We start from the raw sequence: 19240 nt of genomic DNA on the forward strand, positions 1-19240 counted from the left end.
AGTAGTTTTTCTTCTATAACATCGGTTAACCACAGTTTATGAATATGTCACTTTATGCATTGATATATAAATGGTTCTAATATTGCATTGAATACTTTATTTGTAATTGATGTCCAGGACCTCTTTTCTAGCCATTGGATGCATGCATTTAGCTTACGATAATCTTGTGTTGCATGAAACGATGTTTATAATTCTACATTTTGAATATTCTATCGCTGGTTTTGTGGGGGAGATAAGGCTTACTTCTAACTGCATTTTGTTCCCACAATGGCTGTTAAGGAATGCTTAGGGCAGAATTTTGAATTGGTTTCTTATCTTTGCCAGCAGTTTGAAAAGTGTTAAGTGCAACTTAGAATTAATAAGCTTAATATTTACAAAGAAAGAAGAGTTTGATACTCAGGAACACTTTTACTCATTTTCTTAATATTAGTTTGCCTGCTTTTTGTTTTCATAAGAATGTGGCTAGATTTTATCTTGGTTTTAGTGCTTCTCAGCTTCAGAATAAAACTTATAATTTCTTGTACTATTAGCACAAATATTTTGAACACAGTAACCCTTACATGAATTTTATATGTCGGCATTTTATCCACATCACATGAAAAGGTAACATTAATAAAGGTAAGTATGATACATACAGTATTAGAAAAATACTTGACTGGAAATTGCAATAATGAGCTTAGCAAGAATGTCTTAGAAAGAGCTATATTTGTAGCCACTTATTAGTTTTATTACTGTTGTATGAACTTATCCAAAGTTAAGTATAACTTTCTTCATATAAACACCAAACTACTTGTAAAGAAAAAAAAACTGTTCTAACCTAATGATTTGCTTGTTTTAGCTTCCTGGATATTGCATTTTTTGCCCATTTCCAATTTTCTATCACTTGATATTAACTTATCTCATATTTGTTTGTTTGTTGAAATAAGAGGGCAATTGATGAACTGAATGCTAAATTGTTTTTTTATATTTCTTAAGTTTTTGGCTATGCATTACACTTTCAATCATGCATTGGATTATACCTGTGTACTTTACAGTATTTCAATGTTATTTCCAGCCCATTGGTAGACATGTACTGTATTTTTATTATCTTTGTTTTTATAGTTAGATTTAGATCCAGCTAGGTTATTAAAATAGATTATACCATTGATAAAAAATCTGATTACTGTACTCTAATATTTTTAGTAAGGCATCCTGGAGTTTGAGTGATGTTTCTTTTAGTGAGTTCTGAGTTCTGTGGTAAATTCCATCCTTGACAAGTCCATTTCTTTTCCAATGGAGCTGAAATATCAGATGATATCATTTTTAAGTTAAAGTTCACTTCATATGTGGATAATATATACTGGAGTAAGTGTTTTTTGAGTGTGCAAGAGCTGTAGATTGGAAAAAAAAAGGCGATTCAAGGGTATTGCTGACAATTGTTTATACAGTTAAAAGCGTGACTTAAACCAACCAAAGAGAAGTTACAGTGTTTTGGTAGAGCCAACTTGATAGGGAAAAATAAAGATCTTGGATAGTGACATTTAGTTATATTGTGGATTCTAAAAGGTTATATGATTAATGTAGCTGCAAAGAAATAAGTTGTTTTCCCCAAATGTTACAGGAAAAATTTTTGCATTTAATATAATTTTTAATGTTCCATTTACACTAAAAACTAAAGACAGACATGTCACATTGACCTGGATGACATAGTGACTTTAAAATGTATTGATCACATATCATTTGTAATGTCTTATTGATGGTGCTTCACTAATTGGAAATCCATTATCCAACTCGTACTGGAGTAGACGCTTCTTGAAATTCTCCTGCTCAGTTTATGCATTACCTCCCAGTGTGCCAACAACTTTGGACATCATGCAAGTTCTAATTAATTTGCACCATCAACAGTTTTTGAAGGGAAGAAACAGTTTTTTCACTGGTTTTGTGTTTCATCATCTCCAATGTTCAATGCTTTTTACTCAGGGATATGAAGTTACATCTTCAGATCTGAAACATCATTTATCTAACAGTGTCAGTGAAGAAGAGAAGTATTGCTTTGCATATTTTTATGAAAATTGTCTTATCCACAATTTTATTTTAGTAGCATTGATTTTACCAACTGTTGAATCAAACCTCTAAAATGGAGTTATTTTGAAACTGTTCGTCTTTAGCTAGTCTTGTATCACACCATATAATACTCCCAGTAAGTCATGTCTAAAGTATGAAATTCAAAAATGTAATTAACAGCAAAATTCAATGTTAAAGAAATCTAAAATTAATTTGAATGTTGAACACATGAAAATAACATTGATGATATTGCTCTAAAGAGATTTGTAGAATGGAAGGTGTTCATATCAAGGTGTAAATTTTAGTAGCATATTTTTTTATTTCGCTGAAACTTTGAAGTAAAGAATCATGCTAGATTATATTAGAAATAATCTATTGAACTACACAGATTTTTTAAACTTACATATATATATATATATATATATATATATATATATATATATATATATATATATATATATATATATATAGTACACAAGTTTTGTTTTGTAATATCCCAGTATTTTGTTTAATCATTTAATATATTAAATTCTGGACAACCCGCTATTCTTTAAAACCAAGGAATGTGCAACTAGCAGGTACAAAGAAATATGATATTTGACTGGCTAGTGTGAGTTCACTGCTCTTAGCCCAGTGAAATAAGAGAACTTACCAAGACTTTAAAACCATAGGTGTTGGAAAACTGGTGATATGTATACATATAACTTAATCTTTTTTTCAATCAGTAAATTTCTTAAACCTGCTTCCTAGAGCTTTTGATAAAATTACCATGGTTTAATGCGGATAGGAAATTCAACTTGTAAATAGAAAGGTGTGTAAAAGCAATTTAATGTTGGTTGTGATTGAAGAAATTCATGCCATAAGTCTCTTTGGCTCATTAAATATATTTTTTTATAATAAAAAAGTATGATAGCACGGCAGCAGTAAAGTATTTGTATTTAGCACCATAAAAAAGACGCAACTCAATGAATTTTACAAGATTTGGCAATTTTGTTATGGAAAATTCTCTCATAGACTTCAAAATCTATTTTAGTCTTCTGCCTTTTATTTTTTTTCAGTTTCATTTAAACCTTGTTTTTTAGATTTTTGCAGATGATAAAACCCATTTTTTTACATTGTCCTGAAACAAGTTTTATAGTTTTATAATTTTATGCATTTAATTTTTAAACCTTTATATTGAATGATTTTGCCAAATTATAAAAGAATTCTTGATTATAACCGAGAATTTTTTTGTAACCATGCAGTACCTTTCTTTTTGCCATTTATACACATAGAATTGTGACCGTTAGGTAATATATACTATGTTGGCACTTGTACATTTGATAAAGTTGCTTCTAGTCAGGTAATCATTGATTATACTTGTGTAAAGTAATTTTCTGTTTATTTGGTATTCAGTATTTGAAGTGTTTGCAGATCAGGTTAGAATTGTTGATGGTATACTTGAATTTGGAATCCTAATTTCAGATGCCTGTTGAAGATATTTCAAAATCATCAAAACTCCTGAGAGAGGCTCTTAGACTACGAGAAAGGTAAGTTTTAAGAGCATTAACAAGATATAGTGAATAATTATTATTGTTTATTCGTTAGAGTTGGGTATGTTAAATTGGTATACAACTGTTGCTGAAATATGATTGAAAGTTAAGCTTTACAAGCACATAAGGGTTTTATAAAAACTGAAATTGCATCAGAGAATATTTTGGTAAGTATTATTTACTGCTTAATGCCTGTTGAGGAGCAACTCCTTAGATAATACTTGCTTTTTATTGAATAAAATGAGTTTGTTTCTATGAGTATAAAAACCTTACATCCTTTAAAATATCTGTGTTGTTAGCTGCACTTAAACAGCTGTTGAATTGTTAACAGGGTAGTTAGTAATGACAGGTGGCACTAGGAGGAATACTCCCATCCACATACCACAGAATAGCCCCATTTACTCTTGGCCACAATGGGTATAGACGTACCTTTGAACAGCTCTTCACTGTTAAATGATTTCTTACTTTCATTTGTGATAAGTGAGGTTATATTTTGTGAATGTACTCACTTGTAAGCTAAAGTGCGCCAAAAAGTAAGAATGTGGTAAAGTGAGTTATGTTTCTATGAGGATAAAAACATTTGAAACACCCATATATTGTGTGGCCTTGTAAGAGGTTATTGAACCTGGAATATGAGTTCTCATTTCATGGGAGTTGACTGGTAAATAGCATTAATCTGTCTGACTGGTATAATTGGGGCCAACAGTGTTCTCCATGTAGAGACTCGTGTTGTTCATTGTCAGCGAGTATTCCCATTGCTTCCATTGTGATATAACCTCTAGTGTTATAGTTCATGCTGTGGCAGAGAAAGCTCTTGTAACTTCTTACTCTAGTGGAGCGTAGTCATTACCGGTCGCTCTGACCATGATATTTTTATGATAGCATTGAGTATTGGTTGGCAAGGGGATGCAGAGAAAGGTTACTCTCTCTTCTGCCAACCTATGCTCCCTCCTTCCTGTTCATCAGCCACGTCTTCCATGAGAAGAAGGTAGGCCTTTTGCTTGAAGTTCATTGTGACTTGTATCTATGGCTCCCCTCCTTTGAGAGGGAGTGACAGTACTCACCTGCTAACTGGCACCTTCATGGCTGGTCAAGCAGAATGTTAGCTGATGTTACAGTTATGTAGGTAAGCGGTCCTACTTGGACCGAACGCCAATGCCATAAATTAGGGGTTGGTTGGGCTTATGCGCTGAACTTTCCAGATTTACACTTTTGTGCTGCTCTGTGTTGATCGGTTTAGCAATCATGAGTCTGGTGTGAAGGCCACCATGGTTTCCTTAGTTGTAGGTGAACTGATCTACCTGAACCAATCTCTGTACCATATAGTAGGCCGATAGTGGTATTATTTACGTTAATCCTCTTGCTGTTACGTAGCATAGTTGATGGAGCTCGCTTGCAGATCAGTACCTGTTGGGTCGGTTAGCTGTTGTAAGCTTGGTGTAACATCGATCACTGTTCACCTTCAAGTTGTTACAAAGTTTTCTCACTGACCTGTACCTTCGGGATCGGTTGGCAAAGTGAAACTGGTGTGACAGCATCTGCTGTTTGCCCCAGTAGCAGGTGATTGGTGTTTCTGGATGGAATGTAACTCCTAAGTAATTGAGTGTAAGGATGCACTATATTTCTGGTCTGAGGGCAGTGAGGGCCGATTACCTGTACCGACAGCTGATCGGCCCCATGTGAGGCCAATCCCTCATACAGACATGTGATTAGTTCTGTGTGTTGCTGATGGTGTCATTCACTTGCTGGGCCGAGGCCAATCATCCCTGTGTGGGGCTGATCACCTACTGGGCCATTTCTGATTGTTTCTATGTGGCGCTGATCACCTGGTGGGCCATGGCTGATCACAAATAAGTCGTATGCAGGGTCAGTCAATCCTTTGCAGGCTGATCACCTGACCATTAGCCAACCATGTCACGAGCCAAGTGATTGAAGAGCTTCACCCCTTCACTACGATGACGTGCACTGGACGTTAAAACATTCCTGGTACACTACAATAGTGAATGACGTACCAGATACATCATTTACAAATATAAACCCTATGGAAGTTAACTCATTCATTTATCCTACCCAAGAATACAACATGTGGTCGTATATCATGCCTAAGAATATTTCACCTAAAAAAAGCTCCTTCCCTTGATTTTAGCCCCTCCTTTTATCCAGTCAACCAACAGACTGGGATTATAGCCTTAATTACAGGTAATGTATTATTATTATTATTATTATTTTTATATTATTACAGTATTATTATTACTTGCTAAGGTACAACCCTAGTTGGAAGTGCAGGATACCTGAAGCCTGAGGGCTCCAACAGGGAAAATAGCCCATTGAGGAAAGGAACTAAGAAAATAAGTAAACTACTAGAGAAGTAATAAACAATTAAAATATTTTAAGGTCAATAACATTAAAATAAATCTTTCATATATAAACCATAAAACTTAAAAAAAAAAAGAGAGAGAAATAAGGTGGAATATTGTGTCCGAGTGTACTCTCAAGCAAGAGAACACCACTCCAAATAAGTGGAAGACCATGGTACAGAGGCTATAACTTTCCAAGACTAGAGAACAATGGTTTGATGTCGGAGTATCCTTCTCTTGAAAGAGCCCCTTACCATAGATAGACTCTTCTACTCTTACCACTGAATAATTACAGTACAGTGTTTAACCTACTGAGCAAAGAAGAATTGTTTGGTAATCTCAGTGTTTCCAGGTGTAAGAAGACAGAAAAATATTGAAAGAATAAGCTAGATTATTCAGTGTATGAGGGGCAAAGAAAAAATGAGCTGTAACCCGAGAGAAGGATCCAATGTAGTACTGTGTGGCCAGTCAAAGGACCCTATAACTCTAGTGATAGTATCTCAACGGGTGGCTGGTGCCCTGACCAACGTACCACCTCAAGATATTTTAGTGTGTTTTTGTTACCATGCATAATCACACCGCTCTTTAGCCAATAGTGACACCCCTCTCACTCCCCCAACACCAGCCAGCTTAGAGACATAGCTATCCTTACATCAAGCCCCACCACCAACTGAGACACTTGAGATTTTAATTTTTATTCGTGATTATGTAAGAGCTATTTTAGTGTGTTCAAGTTGGCATGTGATCAAATCACACAGGAAGTATTCTCTAGAGTGAGATGTAGCTGTCTCTCTCCCCACCTGCACTGTTCTCACCCAAGACACCAGCCATGCAAGTTGTGGAGAGCTACTGTTTGGTTGAATTCAATCACACCAAATCATATCCATATTATGAATAATTACCTGAAAATGTCTTGATCCATATCAATCTTCTCCATAAAGTATTTTGTTTTTAGATTTCAATGGAAGTCTGTGTAACATGTAAAGTGCCGCGATAGAAGAAAGAACGTTTAATAAAAAGATAAGAATAAGAGGAAATAGTGTACCCTAAAGTCGGAGAACTCTAGCCCAATACAGTGGAAGACTATGGTACTTAGGCTATGCCTCTGTCAAAGACTAAAGAACATTGGTTTGATTTCAATGTTCTTCAGAAAAGCTGCTTACCATAACCAATGAGTCTCTTCTTCCCATTCCGATGGAAAAATAGGCCTCGAGCAATTGCAGTTGTTAATCTCTCAAGTAAAGAATGGTTTGATTTGCTTGCTGTTGTTAAGTGTATGCGGAAAGAGAAGAATTTAGGGAATATGCTAAAATATTTAGTACATTTTTAAGCAAAGGAAAATTGAGCCAATATCACATTTTTGGTAGTATCTCAATGGGTGACTGGTACCTTGGTCAACCTACTGCCAGAGAAGTGCCTTTTTTTCATGGCCGAGATACCACAATATTGTTGTGCCTACTTAAAAAAACAAACCTAAGCTGTTTGCCATCATAGTGTGCCTCAACTTACCTAAAGATGTCTACTGCTAACTAACAAATTTTTATCTTGTCACTTTGAATCTTCAAGTACATCACTATCATTGTGTTGTTGGACATTACACTTATGACCTTCTTAGCAAAAGCAGAACAAATGTTTGAAGACCTAAAAAGAGAACTTACTCAAAGAATTTGATAGGATTCCCCATGTTCTGCAATGTCAGTTACTGTCACCTGATGGTCAAGAAGTTATTTTTCCCAACTATGAATAGTGGACTCCCGTGAGAGAGGAACTAGCTGAGCTCGGGAGATGGCTTCTCTCCAACTACTATAAGATCCCCGAAGATTTTCTCTAAGCTTATGACTAGAAAGTACCCGGTATAGACACTACCACCCAAAATTTTACAAGCTGCAGCTGTAGCAATGTTAATCTACAGAGACTGTGAGGAATCAACTTCTACAATGATACCAGGTTTTGAACGTGTCTGAACTATAATTGTGGGATCTAGGAAGAAAAATTTCTTTTTTAATCTCTGCTGGTAAGTTTGAGGATAAAGATAACTGGTTGCAGCTTAATTTGAAATGCTGTTAGCAGTTGATGATTTATAGTTTATTCTTGTGTGATGATTAGCCTTAAAAATGATGAAACCCATTGGAACGTTCAGGCTGCAAGGAAATGTATGAATAATGTTAGTTTTTTTCATATCTCTTTTTAGTCCCTTTATGCCAATAGTAATCTAACCCTGTGTCCAACATAGCATTGGCAAGTGGAGGGTTAAAAACAGCTGCTTAGGTTTCGTTACTCTCAAGACCTAATTGGTCGTACACCCAATTAGGGGCTCCTTAGGAGGAGACCACATTCTGAAGAGCTATAACTCGTGTTATTTCATGTTCATAAGTATATTCCACTTGGATGCTGGAAGACTAGAGTATACAAACATACAGTATATAAGTGTTGGGGTGGTAATGAAATGTGTATTTACTAAAATAGTTTGATATTAACTATCTAGTAAATTTTGATTTTATTCATTTTTCTTTTATCAAAAAATATTAGTGATTTATCTCTTAATTACTGTATATTTTTCCTTCATAATCTGCTTATTTTTCATTTCATGTTCAAGTAATGGTTTCCTGAAAATGTTGTTAAACTACTTGATAAAAGCAATTTTGTGAATCCCTTTTGATTTTGCTTTTAGATATATGGCATGGGGGTTACAGTCCTTTCCATCTGTGACTGCTAGATTTTTAAGAGAAGCTGGAATTGAAGACCCAATGAGTCAGTGTCGCAAATATATTGGTGCCTGCAGTGATCGAAAAAGTCTTGAAGGTATGTATATTACAAATATTTTTTTCCATTTAGCATTTTAGAAGTTTAAAGAATAAATGCTTCTAAATGGTGTATGTTTTTGGAATATGTTTGGGTCTTGTTTCTAAAGTATTGGTTGAAAATTTTCTTTTGAGTTTCATTATTCAATTTTCTTTGTATCCACAAATCTTTTAAGTACTTAGATAGACGGCAGCACATATACAGTAAGACATCTCATTTACATACTGTATTTTGAAGCATTATTTATACCATTTTTACATATTAAAACTGTTTGAACATAGTCACCTGAGGTTGCTTATTGTTAAATGCCCTTGTTTTATTTTACTTTATTTAAAAATTAGAATGTACATAAATCTTCTGCAAGCATTTGCTGGGCTACTCTAATGTAGGACTGACTTGAATGCCATATTGCAAAAACTTATAAATACAGTACTCATATTTATACTTGAAATTAGGCTTATGCAAATGTTGGTATCACTGACTTTTGTGAATGAATGAAGTGAAAGTGTTTTCAATTATTTGAGGATGCTGCTTATTGAATTACTTGTTTTTTTTGTGTTTGTTTGTTGAAAGTTTAGGTGATGGGCAGGCTTCTTGATGGATTTGGTTTGATATATAAAACTGTAAGCCTCATAGCTGTGACTCTGACAAGTTGTGCTATATGAAAAGGATTTTGACTGTTGAGATTTTTAGTTTGGCTAGGCTTTCACATGTTTAGGATTGGGGAACAGTTATTTTAGTTAGTAGCAATTTCTGATTCATTAGTGTCTCTGGCATCAGTTGGTAGCAGCCAAATCATTTTAGTGAAGCTCTCGTCTTGTTTCAGGAGTCAGTATGCCATAGGTAATCACTGCCAAGGAGTTAGATTTTAGGTTTGCTTATTCCAGATACTCTTATGTGATGTTCCTTCCCTCAATCAAAACTCTTACATGTGACATAATAAAGCACAATGAAATACATTAATATAGCAAGCACAGTAGGAGACAAGATATACTTAGTTGTCATATGATCACAATATAGTACAAAGCAGATATTTGAGTATTAAGTTAATAAAGACATTATGTATAATTTGAGTTTGGTTTAGAAGCTTTCTCCATAAGTATAAAATAAAGTTTATATCGCTGTATATTCATATTGATAATATACTCTGGCAAAACACACTGATACCCAAAGAAGTACCCCATAACTTAGCTAAATGGCAAAAACAGTTCTCTGTGACACCTCTGCTACTTAGGTATGTGTCTACCCAGGGTATATATTTGCCATGAAACTGATCATCATCACTGTAATTCTTTTAAGTTAGCTTTTCATATTATGGGGGTAGAAGTGAAAGGAGTTCTCACCGCTTTTTTCTGGTGCACCTTTTACATGAACTCCCATCAAGTCTAAGGTTTTTATCTATTGCCTGAGTTTCATCGCAAACCCATTACTTTGAAGTAGCTTGTTCATGCATTTTGCACAAATCCTAAACATGTCAGTCCAGTTGTAGAAGAAATCAGCTAAACAGTTCCTGTAGATTATTGCATGCACGTATGGTCCTTCAAGTCCCAGGTAGCTATTGAATCATTACTTCAGTCTGCCATGATAAGAAATCCAGTAATTCCCAGACCTTCAAAAACATGTTTGATTATCATATATGTTTTCCAATTTTGATATACTTTAATTTAATTTGGTATATCTGTAATTATAATTTAATGTTATTTTATTTCTGTATACAGTATTATTTTCCAATTTTAACTTACTGTTATTTTATGTATATTTTTTCCAATTTTAATTTATTGTTATTTTATTTCCTTTTCATAACTTAATTTTTTCCTTGCAATAGTGATAACTTAGATTACTTTGATTATAATTCGTATAGCATTGCATATTTTGTGAATAGCAATGGTAATTTTCCTCACTCACTTGACCTGAGTTAGTTTATTTCCTTATGTTCAGTGGGATTACAGTATTTTGTTTTTCTTACTGTTTCTTGTTCTTAATTAGATTTGCGATTATAGTATTTTGTTTTTCTTACTGTTTTCCATGCAAGTTTAAATGATAAATAGACGACTGCTGACTACATAATGTTTTGGCTTAAAGTTACCAGCCAAACTTCTTTGCCTGACCGATATGGTAGAAGTCTTCATTTATTATTATTATTATTATTATTATTATTATTATTATTATTATTACTAGCTAAGCTACAACCCTAGTTGGAAAAGCAAGATGCTATAAGGCCAAGGGCTTATGGTATTTCCATTATTGATTTGTGGATCGTGAAGCATTCATTAATTTTGTAGGTATTGTGTAGTGTTGAGTTTTTTCCCAGCTTATGTTGTGTATGAATTCAAGTGAAATTTTATGTTGTGTATTTTTTTTTTCATAGTAAAAAGTTTTGCTTTTTTTTGTACTTCATAAATAGGAGCTTGTAAATGCAAGTTACCACTTTCAATTACAAGATCAATTTTCTTCACATGTGTAACAGATCCATTTTGGGGGTTAATGTACTGTGTGGTCTCTAAAAATTTTCTGTGAAAGGCTAGAACAGGGAATCCAATACAATAAGAAAATACCAAAGAAATAATGTCCTCCCCTGTTGTAGGGTCAGTGTATTAATGTGCACAGCACAGACATAGTGAGTTCAGTATAAGGAAGATCTACAGATTCTGGCACTATTGAATCCAATACAGCACCTCTCATACTGGAATACATCGGATGCACGATAACATATCGCTGAGAACCAACACTAAACACGGAGGCGAGGCAACCTGATAACTGGTGTGTGGTCATCTACAATCTTTTGAATTTGTTGATTGATGCATCAGGACTGGCTTTTCTGTATGCTCCCAGTATTCTTAGCGATATAGATAACGAAATAAATCTATCAAATATTTTTGTATACGGATATTCTTTACTGAAGTTTTTCACCTGTCGTATGAAGTCCCTTAGTGATTTTTAGCTTTCTTTAGGCTCTTAATACCTGAGGGTTATAGGAGCTTTGTGTAAACTTTTTGTACTTGCAGTCTGTGGATCTGGAGTTTGAGCCCTGCTCACAGGGAGATAGTTTTCATTAGTATCTATAACCTCTCAATTTTTGTGATGTAGGGATGGGTAGTTGGGCAGTCCTATACGTCTTCGATCAAAGTCATCTACACCCATTGCTTAGCCCTCCCCAGTCCTAGCTTGTGTTGAGAGGTCCCTTGGACACTAATCATATGCTTATTTGGTTGGGCTGTAGGATATTGTGGTAGAGGCTAAATATCCTGTCCCTTGACTCTGCCAATCATAAGCAACTTTTAACTATCATGGATTTCTTGTCATTTAAGACTAAGCAGTGGAAAATACTGTATAGAAGGATTTCTCCCTCTCTCTCTTTCTTTCTGATTTATGTAATAAACTTGCTGGAATGAATGTTAAAGTTTCTTCCCTGCCTGAAACAAAATTTGTGGAATTTTCAGGTTTCTTCCAAAAAAATTTCTCAAGGGTTGTCCTTCCTTTGAATGAAGTGCTTTTGGAGGAAGAGAGCCAAAAACATAAATTTTTAAATCTTCAAGAAGAGTATGTGTTGCAATACTATATTTGCAGGACAGATGATGAACTATAGTTGGCTCTCCGTTAAGTACTTTCCATTCTGTTGGGTCATGGAAATTTTTCTTTAGTTTTCTTTACCACGTTTTTTGGACTCCCTCTTTCTAAACTAGCCAGACAAGTTTTGTGTTAACACACTATTACTGTAGGGCATTTTGGGTATTGATAATTCCAAGACAATTGGAGTCGAAAAAAAAATTTTTGCCTTCCCATACCAAGTTTCTTCTTTAGATGACAGAATCAAGGGAGGGGTAGGTGAGTGGGGAATTGCCATTTCATTTCTTTTGATCTTTGTTTCAGTCAGAAAGAGAGCAATTACACAATTGCAACTTATATGCTTTACTGTACTTTAGACCTGCCTCTGGTGCCAAACTTTGTGTTTGACAAAATCAGACGAACAAGGTTTGTGGTGTAATCTGCTTCTGTGTTTGAACTCCATCTAAAAGGAATGGACTGATCTCCTCAAGTTGGTTTCAGGCACCTCTTCTTGTTTTTATACACTTTGTAGGAAAACCTAGGTCTGCCCTACAGTTGCTCCAGTTTAGTTTCTTTCCCTATGGGCACAGGCATGGCATGTATTTAAGTGTCTCATCAGTATTTGTAATCTTTTCTATGACAGTTTTATAAAATAGATAATCTCCCATGATAGCTTGAGAGATTGTCCATCTCTTTGAGCTAATGTTTCAGAGATTGTTCTTCCTTATCTGCTTTCTCACATCCTTGCTCCCTTGTAAAAGGTTTGTATTTCTGGTACCTGAGCCATGAAATCCTTTCTTTCGTTCACTTTTTCAACAGGCCCCTAGTTTTTCACTTGACTCCCAGTTCCACTGAAAGCGTGGTGTTTCCTTTAGCTTTTTGTGGCATAGAAGCTTGTTTATCCATTTAGGTAATTACTTTCTTGATAGTGTTGGCAGCTGTGTGCTGTATCCCTAGTAAATTGGTTTTCAGGATAATGAGGTAATGATTTTGTTATGACATTTATTTATTAAGAAAAGAAAATTTCAGTCCATTTATTTAACCAGGTTGCCCCCCCCCCCCCACCCTCCTTCCCAGCCTAGTAGCTCTGTTGAAGTTGTTGCTGAAAACATAAGTATGATTTGTTTAGATAACAAAAAGGGACATAAGAAACTGCATGTGCTATGTGCTCTTGTCATTTGATAGTAGTCTTTTTCACTCGCCCGTGGGTTGACATGTCTTGAGATTTGTGCATAATTCATTGAATATACTATGTTAAAGTAATAGGTTTGTATTGAAATGTAGAAGTAAAATTACATTTCTATAAATAAAAGGCAAACCATGATTTCTTAAAATTGACCCAAAAAGTTAATTTTAGAGGTATTTTTCTTTAAGAAATATAGATACAGTAACTCTAAAGTTAAAATATCAAAACTTTATAAAGAATAGTGTGCAGAAAATGGTCATTTTACTTAATAATGAAAACTAACCAATTGAAAGCTTACCGTATTCACTGAAAATTAGATTGAAATATAGAACCAGTACCAAAGTTTTCAAACCCGTATAATGAAAAAGGTTAGTAAAAGTGGTGAAAAATCCTGTATCAACTAGAGTGGGGGAAAAATCCTGTATCAACTAGAGATGCAGACTGGATCAAGTGATCACACTACAAATTTGCATTCTGGTGAACCAGTTTGCATAAACTTTAGCCAGAATCACTAAGCTAGATTGAGTGTGTTTACATGGTATATTTACTATACATAACTAATGAAAAGCAAAAAACCATAATCCAAAAGGTAATCAAAATCAGGATAATTGTATGACATGAGAGAAAACTATACAGTATATAAGTTGAAAGTAGAATAAAACAAAGATTATTTGAAGAAAATTTATTAAAAAAATAGCATTATAAATTTCCCAAATCTACTTGATATACTATTACAAATGGAAGTGCATAAAAATCATAAAAGAATTGGAAAAAAAAAAAAAACACCAAAGTCATATTTAAGAAATTCCAGATACTGTACTGTTATGAGGCAAGACCATTATCTAGAACTTCCTATAAAAAGAAGCTAAGAATATGGTAATAGATAGCCTAATAAATACAATAAAATGTTTTAGAAGAGATATAAATAAGGAAGGAACTGACATAAAAAATAGAAACTCATGAAAAAGGGTGTGTGTATATAATCATTTCCTATATTGTGATGAAAGATATATATAAAGGTTGTAGCTAAACTTTGAGAAGAAAATCAAACAATTGATCCAAAAAAAGGAAACTAATAATAAGAAAATGGTTAACCTAAGACTACTTAACATATTACCAGAATTCAATATTTAAAGAACAACAGAGAAATAACAGTTCTATAGATTCACAATCCTATCTAGAATATAGTACAGTATCTGTAGAGGATTTGAACACAAACAAATAACAATAGCTATTTTCTCCAATATAAAAAAGCCTATGATACCATATGGTGAATTTTAATTTTGAAAACATTATAGAAAAGTAAGGGTGGTCTCTAAACCATTTTGAGTGGCATTATCATCATCAATCCCTCTATAATCAACTATAGTGCATTCAACTTTCTAAGATCGCTTTGGTGGGGTCAGGTAGAAAAAGCATAGTTTGTCAGATCTACGGTTATGTAAGGCCCTTTAAATGTTTCCAACCGAAATGATCCTTCTTAAGAAGATTCACTTTAGATCTTGGGCAACAAAGGAAAAGGTTAGCTTCTTAAGTATACCCGTTTACTTTTTTTTCAAGTTTATTTTGATTCCCTATTCTATTTACTCCCTCCCAAATATAGATTTTTTCATGTCTTTGTATTAATGATTAAAGTTAATACTGCAATATAAGATTCTGGTAGTATGTATAGCATCTTTAAGTTTGCTTCTTATATTTTGAAGGAAACAAAAAGTAACAATTTTGTTTATATATTTTTAATCAATACATGAATCATTAGCCTCCTTCAGAGCTTATATACTCACATGTACAAAACTTTGTTGATATTATTTTCGTCATAAAGTATAAAGACTAATTATTTGAGAACCAGGCTTATCATCACACACACAATTCATCCATACATTTGCTTGTACAGCATCAGTTAAATTGTTCCTTCAAGGTCAATAATATAATATTCAAACCATGCTCATAAAATGCTCACACATTTCTTGGAAAAAATAACAATTTTCTTTCATTGCTACCAGCAATTTTTTAAAGTTGAAATTTCCTTACAATCCTAGAAGTCAAGAATTGTTCTATACAGTATATTTTTATAAAAATTATTTCTGTCACTTTCTGTATTTTCTTTTATTGAGGCACTAGAGACTCCAATACATTTCATCTCTCTCTCTCTTGCTTGTTAAGTCTGTGAATAGTATTTCTGACACTTTGGTTTTTTCATATGTTCTTGAGATAGCCTTTGATACGTCAGTTACAGGTCCTTGTTTTTTTGTAAAATTAAGTATTTCCTTGGCCTCGAGTGGTAGTTGAAGCCGTTTGCAAGAGTCATTTGGGCTAGCCATACTTATCACAGGCTCACCGAGAGCGAGTATCCTTTAATGATTTTGATTGGGACCTTTTAAATTCTCTTACAAAGCATATAACCCCTAAACTGAGATCTGGCAATGCCGATCAAGAAATACTGTATGCCACATCTTCCTTTATATTAATGAAACTTAGGTTTTAATCAAGAATAGACAAAATAATATAAATTTGAAATATCTGTTGGAAACACAGCACTGCAATTCAAGAAATGAAAAAACTATTTCAGTAGACTCTGAGGCTAATTTGATATTCATAACATGAAATTTGGCAACGTATGATATATGTACCGGCCACACCACAGTGTGCTTAGAAAGGTAAATGAAGTATAGTCTAGTCTTCAATTTTTCCCTTGAGGTAAGCGTTAGCCTTCTTTTACACTTTGAACTTTAATCTAATCAGCAACCATGAAACATACTTTCCAAAGAGGAACATTGAAGCCTTCGTATTCCTCACGAAGATTTTCTAAATTAAAAAAATAGCCCTCGGCTTGAGACAGAATATGGATCAGGATCCCCCAAAAACCATTCCTTTGCACAACTAAGCAATAATTAGTAACAAATCCAGAAATATCTTTAAACTACTAAAATGAAAACCCTGACTATCTGGAGTGTACGTCTTGGGTAAACCAAGTTGACTTTGAGACTGAATCAGCAATACAACATATGCAGCATGTTGTTATTATTAGACGCTGGTAAGTCTCACATTTTTACTAGAGGCATTAGAATATTTGAAAAAAAAAAAGGAAAAATTTAAATTATTAATGGTTAACATCATATCAATTTCTGTAGAAAAGCTGATATACCAAGTTTCTGGAAATGAAAGCAATATGAAAGTCGGGGGAAATTGATAGAAATAACAATTTTATTATTAAGATTCTGTTTTCCATTTAAAACTTTCCAGCAGACTGTATTTTCAACTACAAATTGATATCGGTTATTCAAAGACTTTTCCTCTTGAAAATTGAGTTTCACAAGTTGTTGTTGTTAATGGCACCCTTTTATACTTACAATAAATTACATCAATAGTTGACTACTATATGGAATGAAAATATTTACTTGGACAACATTGCTATGTAAAGGTACTGCATATTGTCAGTTGCATGACCTTCCAAATTTATCTTCAATAAAGGGATTTTGACGAAGGAAAAATCTATTTCTGGGCGAGAGACCTGACACTAATAACAAAGAAAATAAAGGCATCGCTACCTCCTGAAACTCAAAACTCATAGTTCTAGTACTTAACTTGGATGAGGAAGCTTGAACGTCCGGCATCTCACGCATAAAAGCACTCAAAAGAACCAAAATCACAAAGCAAAGGAACGCACGGGTAAAAGCCGAAGATGCTATGAAAGGAGTGACGTAGTTGGCATGGGTGGAGGTAGTGGTAGTAGCAATCAGTAGTGGATGTAGAACGGCACCTCGTAGTAATGGGGATATTTGAAGAGGAGATATCTAAATGGCACGAGACCTCTGATGGTGGTTTTCACGCCCCAGTTACTATATACCGACACCTAATATAGGTGAGCGAGCTGGGTTCATCCCTGGCATTCCTATGCAACTTTTTTCTCTGGTAATATATAGAAGTTATATACCTTAGAAATGATGCTAAAGGAGCATTTCACGGAGCGGCACAGGTCGAGCCCAGAAATGTTATTATAAAACTAGATATAGTACTATTGCTTTGTTTCTAATTCTCTATAGAAAAGATGACATAATGGTATTTATTATGTTTTATAGAAATGTAAAGTGGAGAAAAATTAAGAGATTGAATTGCAGATTACAGATCGCCACTAACCTCAAAATCAAACGGCAAAGTTACTGGCTCAGTTTTTGACATACCGAAACTGGAAAGCCTATATAACCTATATAGCCTATATAAATTTTTTTTTTTTTAAAGTATCAAATTTGATGAAAAAACTCATAACCCTAGCAGCATTGTAAAAAACAAATATTTTACCTATTCTAAACTATGAATGTCAGATGTAGAATAACAGTTTCTCCGGCTTTTTAGGGTTTCCGCTTGAAGATTGTATTAGTTTTATCATTCTCTATAATGTAGGAAGTTTTCAAAAAAGAATTTGATGAAGAAACTATATTTCAATTTTAATCAGTCTTCCATAATCAGGTACACAGTGTATCATAGCAAATTAGGGAAGCTGTACATCTCTTTCCTCCTACTTACGTTTTCTTTAAAGATTAATTACATCATACATATAGTGTTGCTTGATCCTTGAGGAAAAGTTTTATTAGGGGGTGGACTCTCGGTATGAAGCATTCTTTCAAGCTTTCTTAAACTTGAATGCTGTCATTTGTATTGTATTTTATTTTAGCTATTTTTTCTCATTCCCAAGTAGCCCTTTTTGGTATTTCTTGAATGTTGAAAGGCTTTGTGCATGTTTTTTTATTTTTTTAAATGAGCATATCACTAAAGCTGTTGGCATGTTGTGAATTTTTCATTATCTTAATTTTATTAGTGACATTGGTTTTGATGCTTGTCAGCAGTTCTGTGTAGGACAGGTTCATCATAGAAAATACACATTATTTATGTAAAGAAAACTTTTTTTATGATAGGAAAATAAAAATAAAATTCCTAAAAAAATTTTAAGAAAAAAGTTTGTCTTCATATGAAAGCTTCTTGTATGTGGTATTTTCAATCACTGAAGTGCTGTAAAACAGGATATTTGCAAATCAAAGTAATTTTTTATATTTTACATGGGTATTCTGGTACTATTTATTCTTTACTCAGTGACTATGTTGTATCAAGGTTAAAATGTGGTATAAATAGGTTATATGTTTTTTCGTTCATTTACAAATTCTAGCTATCCCTTTTAGAAAAAAAAAATCAGTACTTCAGAGAACTGTTTCACTTTTAAAATGCTCAGTATTAAATGCTGCATAGTATGTTAGTGGTTTGATATCTTAATTACTGTACACATTTGTTTGAATTTAATTATCAAATTGTTACAGTAGGTGCATCTGCAATTAGATAAACAGTTTTCTTAAATACTAGTCTCCAAATGTTATTTTAATACTAACAAAACACTTGTGATTTTAGGGATATCTTGGTGCTCATTAAATTCACAGAAAGGATAATTGAATATCTGACCAAATAATGATTTTACAGTTTTAGAAGACCTGCTGGGCAGCATGGAAACTTGTTCTTCCATTGCCACCGGGGGTATGTGAATGCATGTCCTTGCGTGACTTTTGTCCCATAGGATAATTATAGGTGTGCCATTTCCCATAAAGCTTATAGTAGTGAGGTGAAGAAAGAAAATTATGGCAGATAATGATACTGTAAATATAAACTTTAGTTAGGAATCTTTCCATTGGACTTCTATATATATATACATTATATATATATATATATATATATATATATATATATATATATATATATATATATGTATATATGTATATATGTATATATGT

General features: G+C 33.6%; 1 protein-coding gene across 7 annotated transcripts in view; it reads left to right on the forward strand.

Annotated features, from left to right (window-relative positions):
- Positions 1 to 19240, forward strand: part of AMPdeam (AMP deaminase) — a 146698-nt gene that overhangs the window by 86525 nt on the left and 40933 nt on the right. For 6 of the 7 annotated variants that reach the window (XR_011044555.1, XM_068374310.1, XM_068374314.1 and 3 more), the window contains 3 exons: positions 3508 to 3572; positions 8604 to 8734; positions 18933 to 18986. Coding sequence is in view for 6 of the 7 variants with exons in the window: in XM_068374310.1 (XP_068230411.1) it covers positions 3508 to 3572; positions 8604 to 8734; positions 18933 to 18986 (250 nt within the window). In the remaining variant the exon portion in view is untranslated. The remainder of the gene's footprint in view (positions 1 to 3507; positions 3573 to 8603; positions 8735 to 18932; positions 18987 to 19240) is intronic. The other variant, XM_068374312.1, reaches the window with a different exon arrangement.

This window comes from Palaemon carinicauda, chromosome 5, assembly GCF_036898095.1.
Source record: "Palaemon carinicauda isolate YSFRI2023 chromosome 5, ASM3689809v2, whole genome shotgun sequence".
Taxonomy (NCBI): domain Eukaryota; kingdom Metazoa; phylum Arthropoda; class Malacostraca; order Decapoda; family Palaemonidae; genus Palaemon; species Palaemon carinicauda.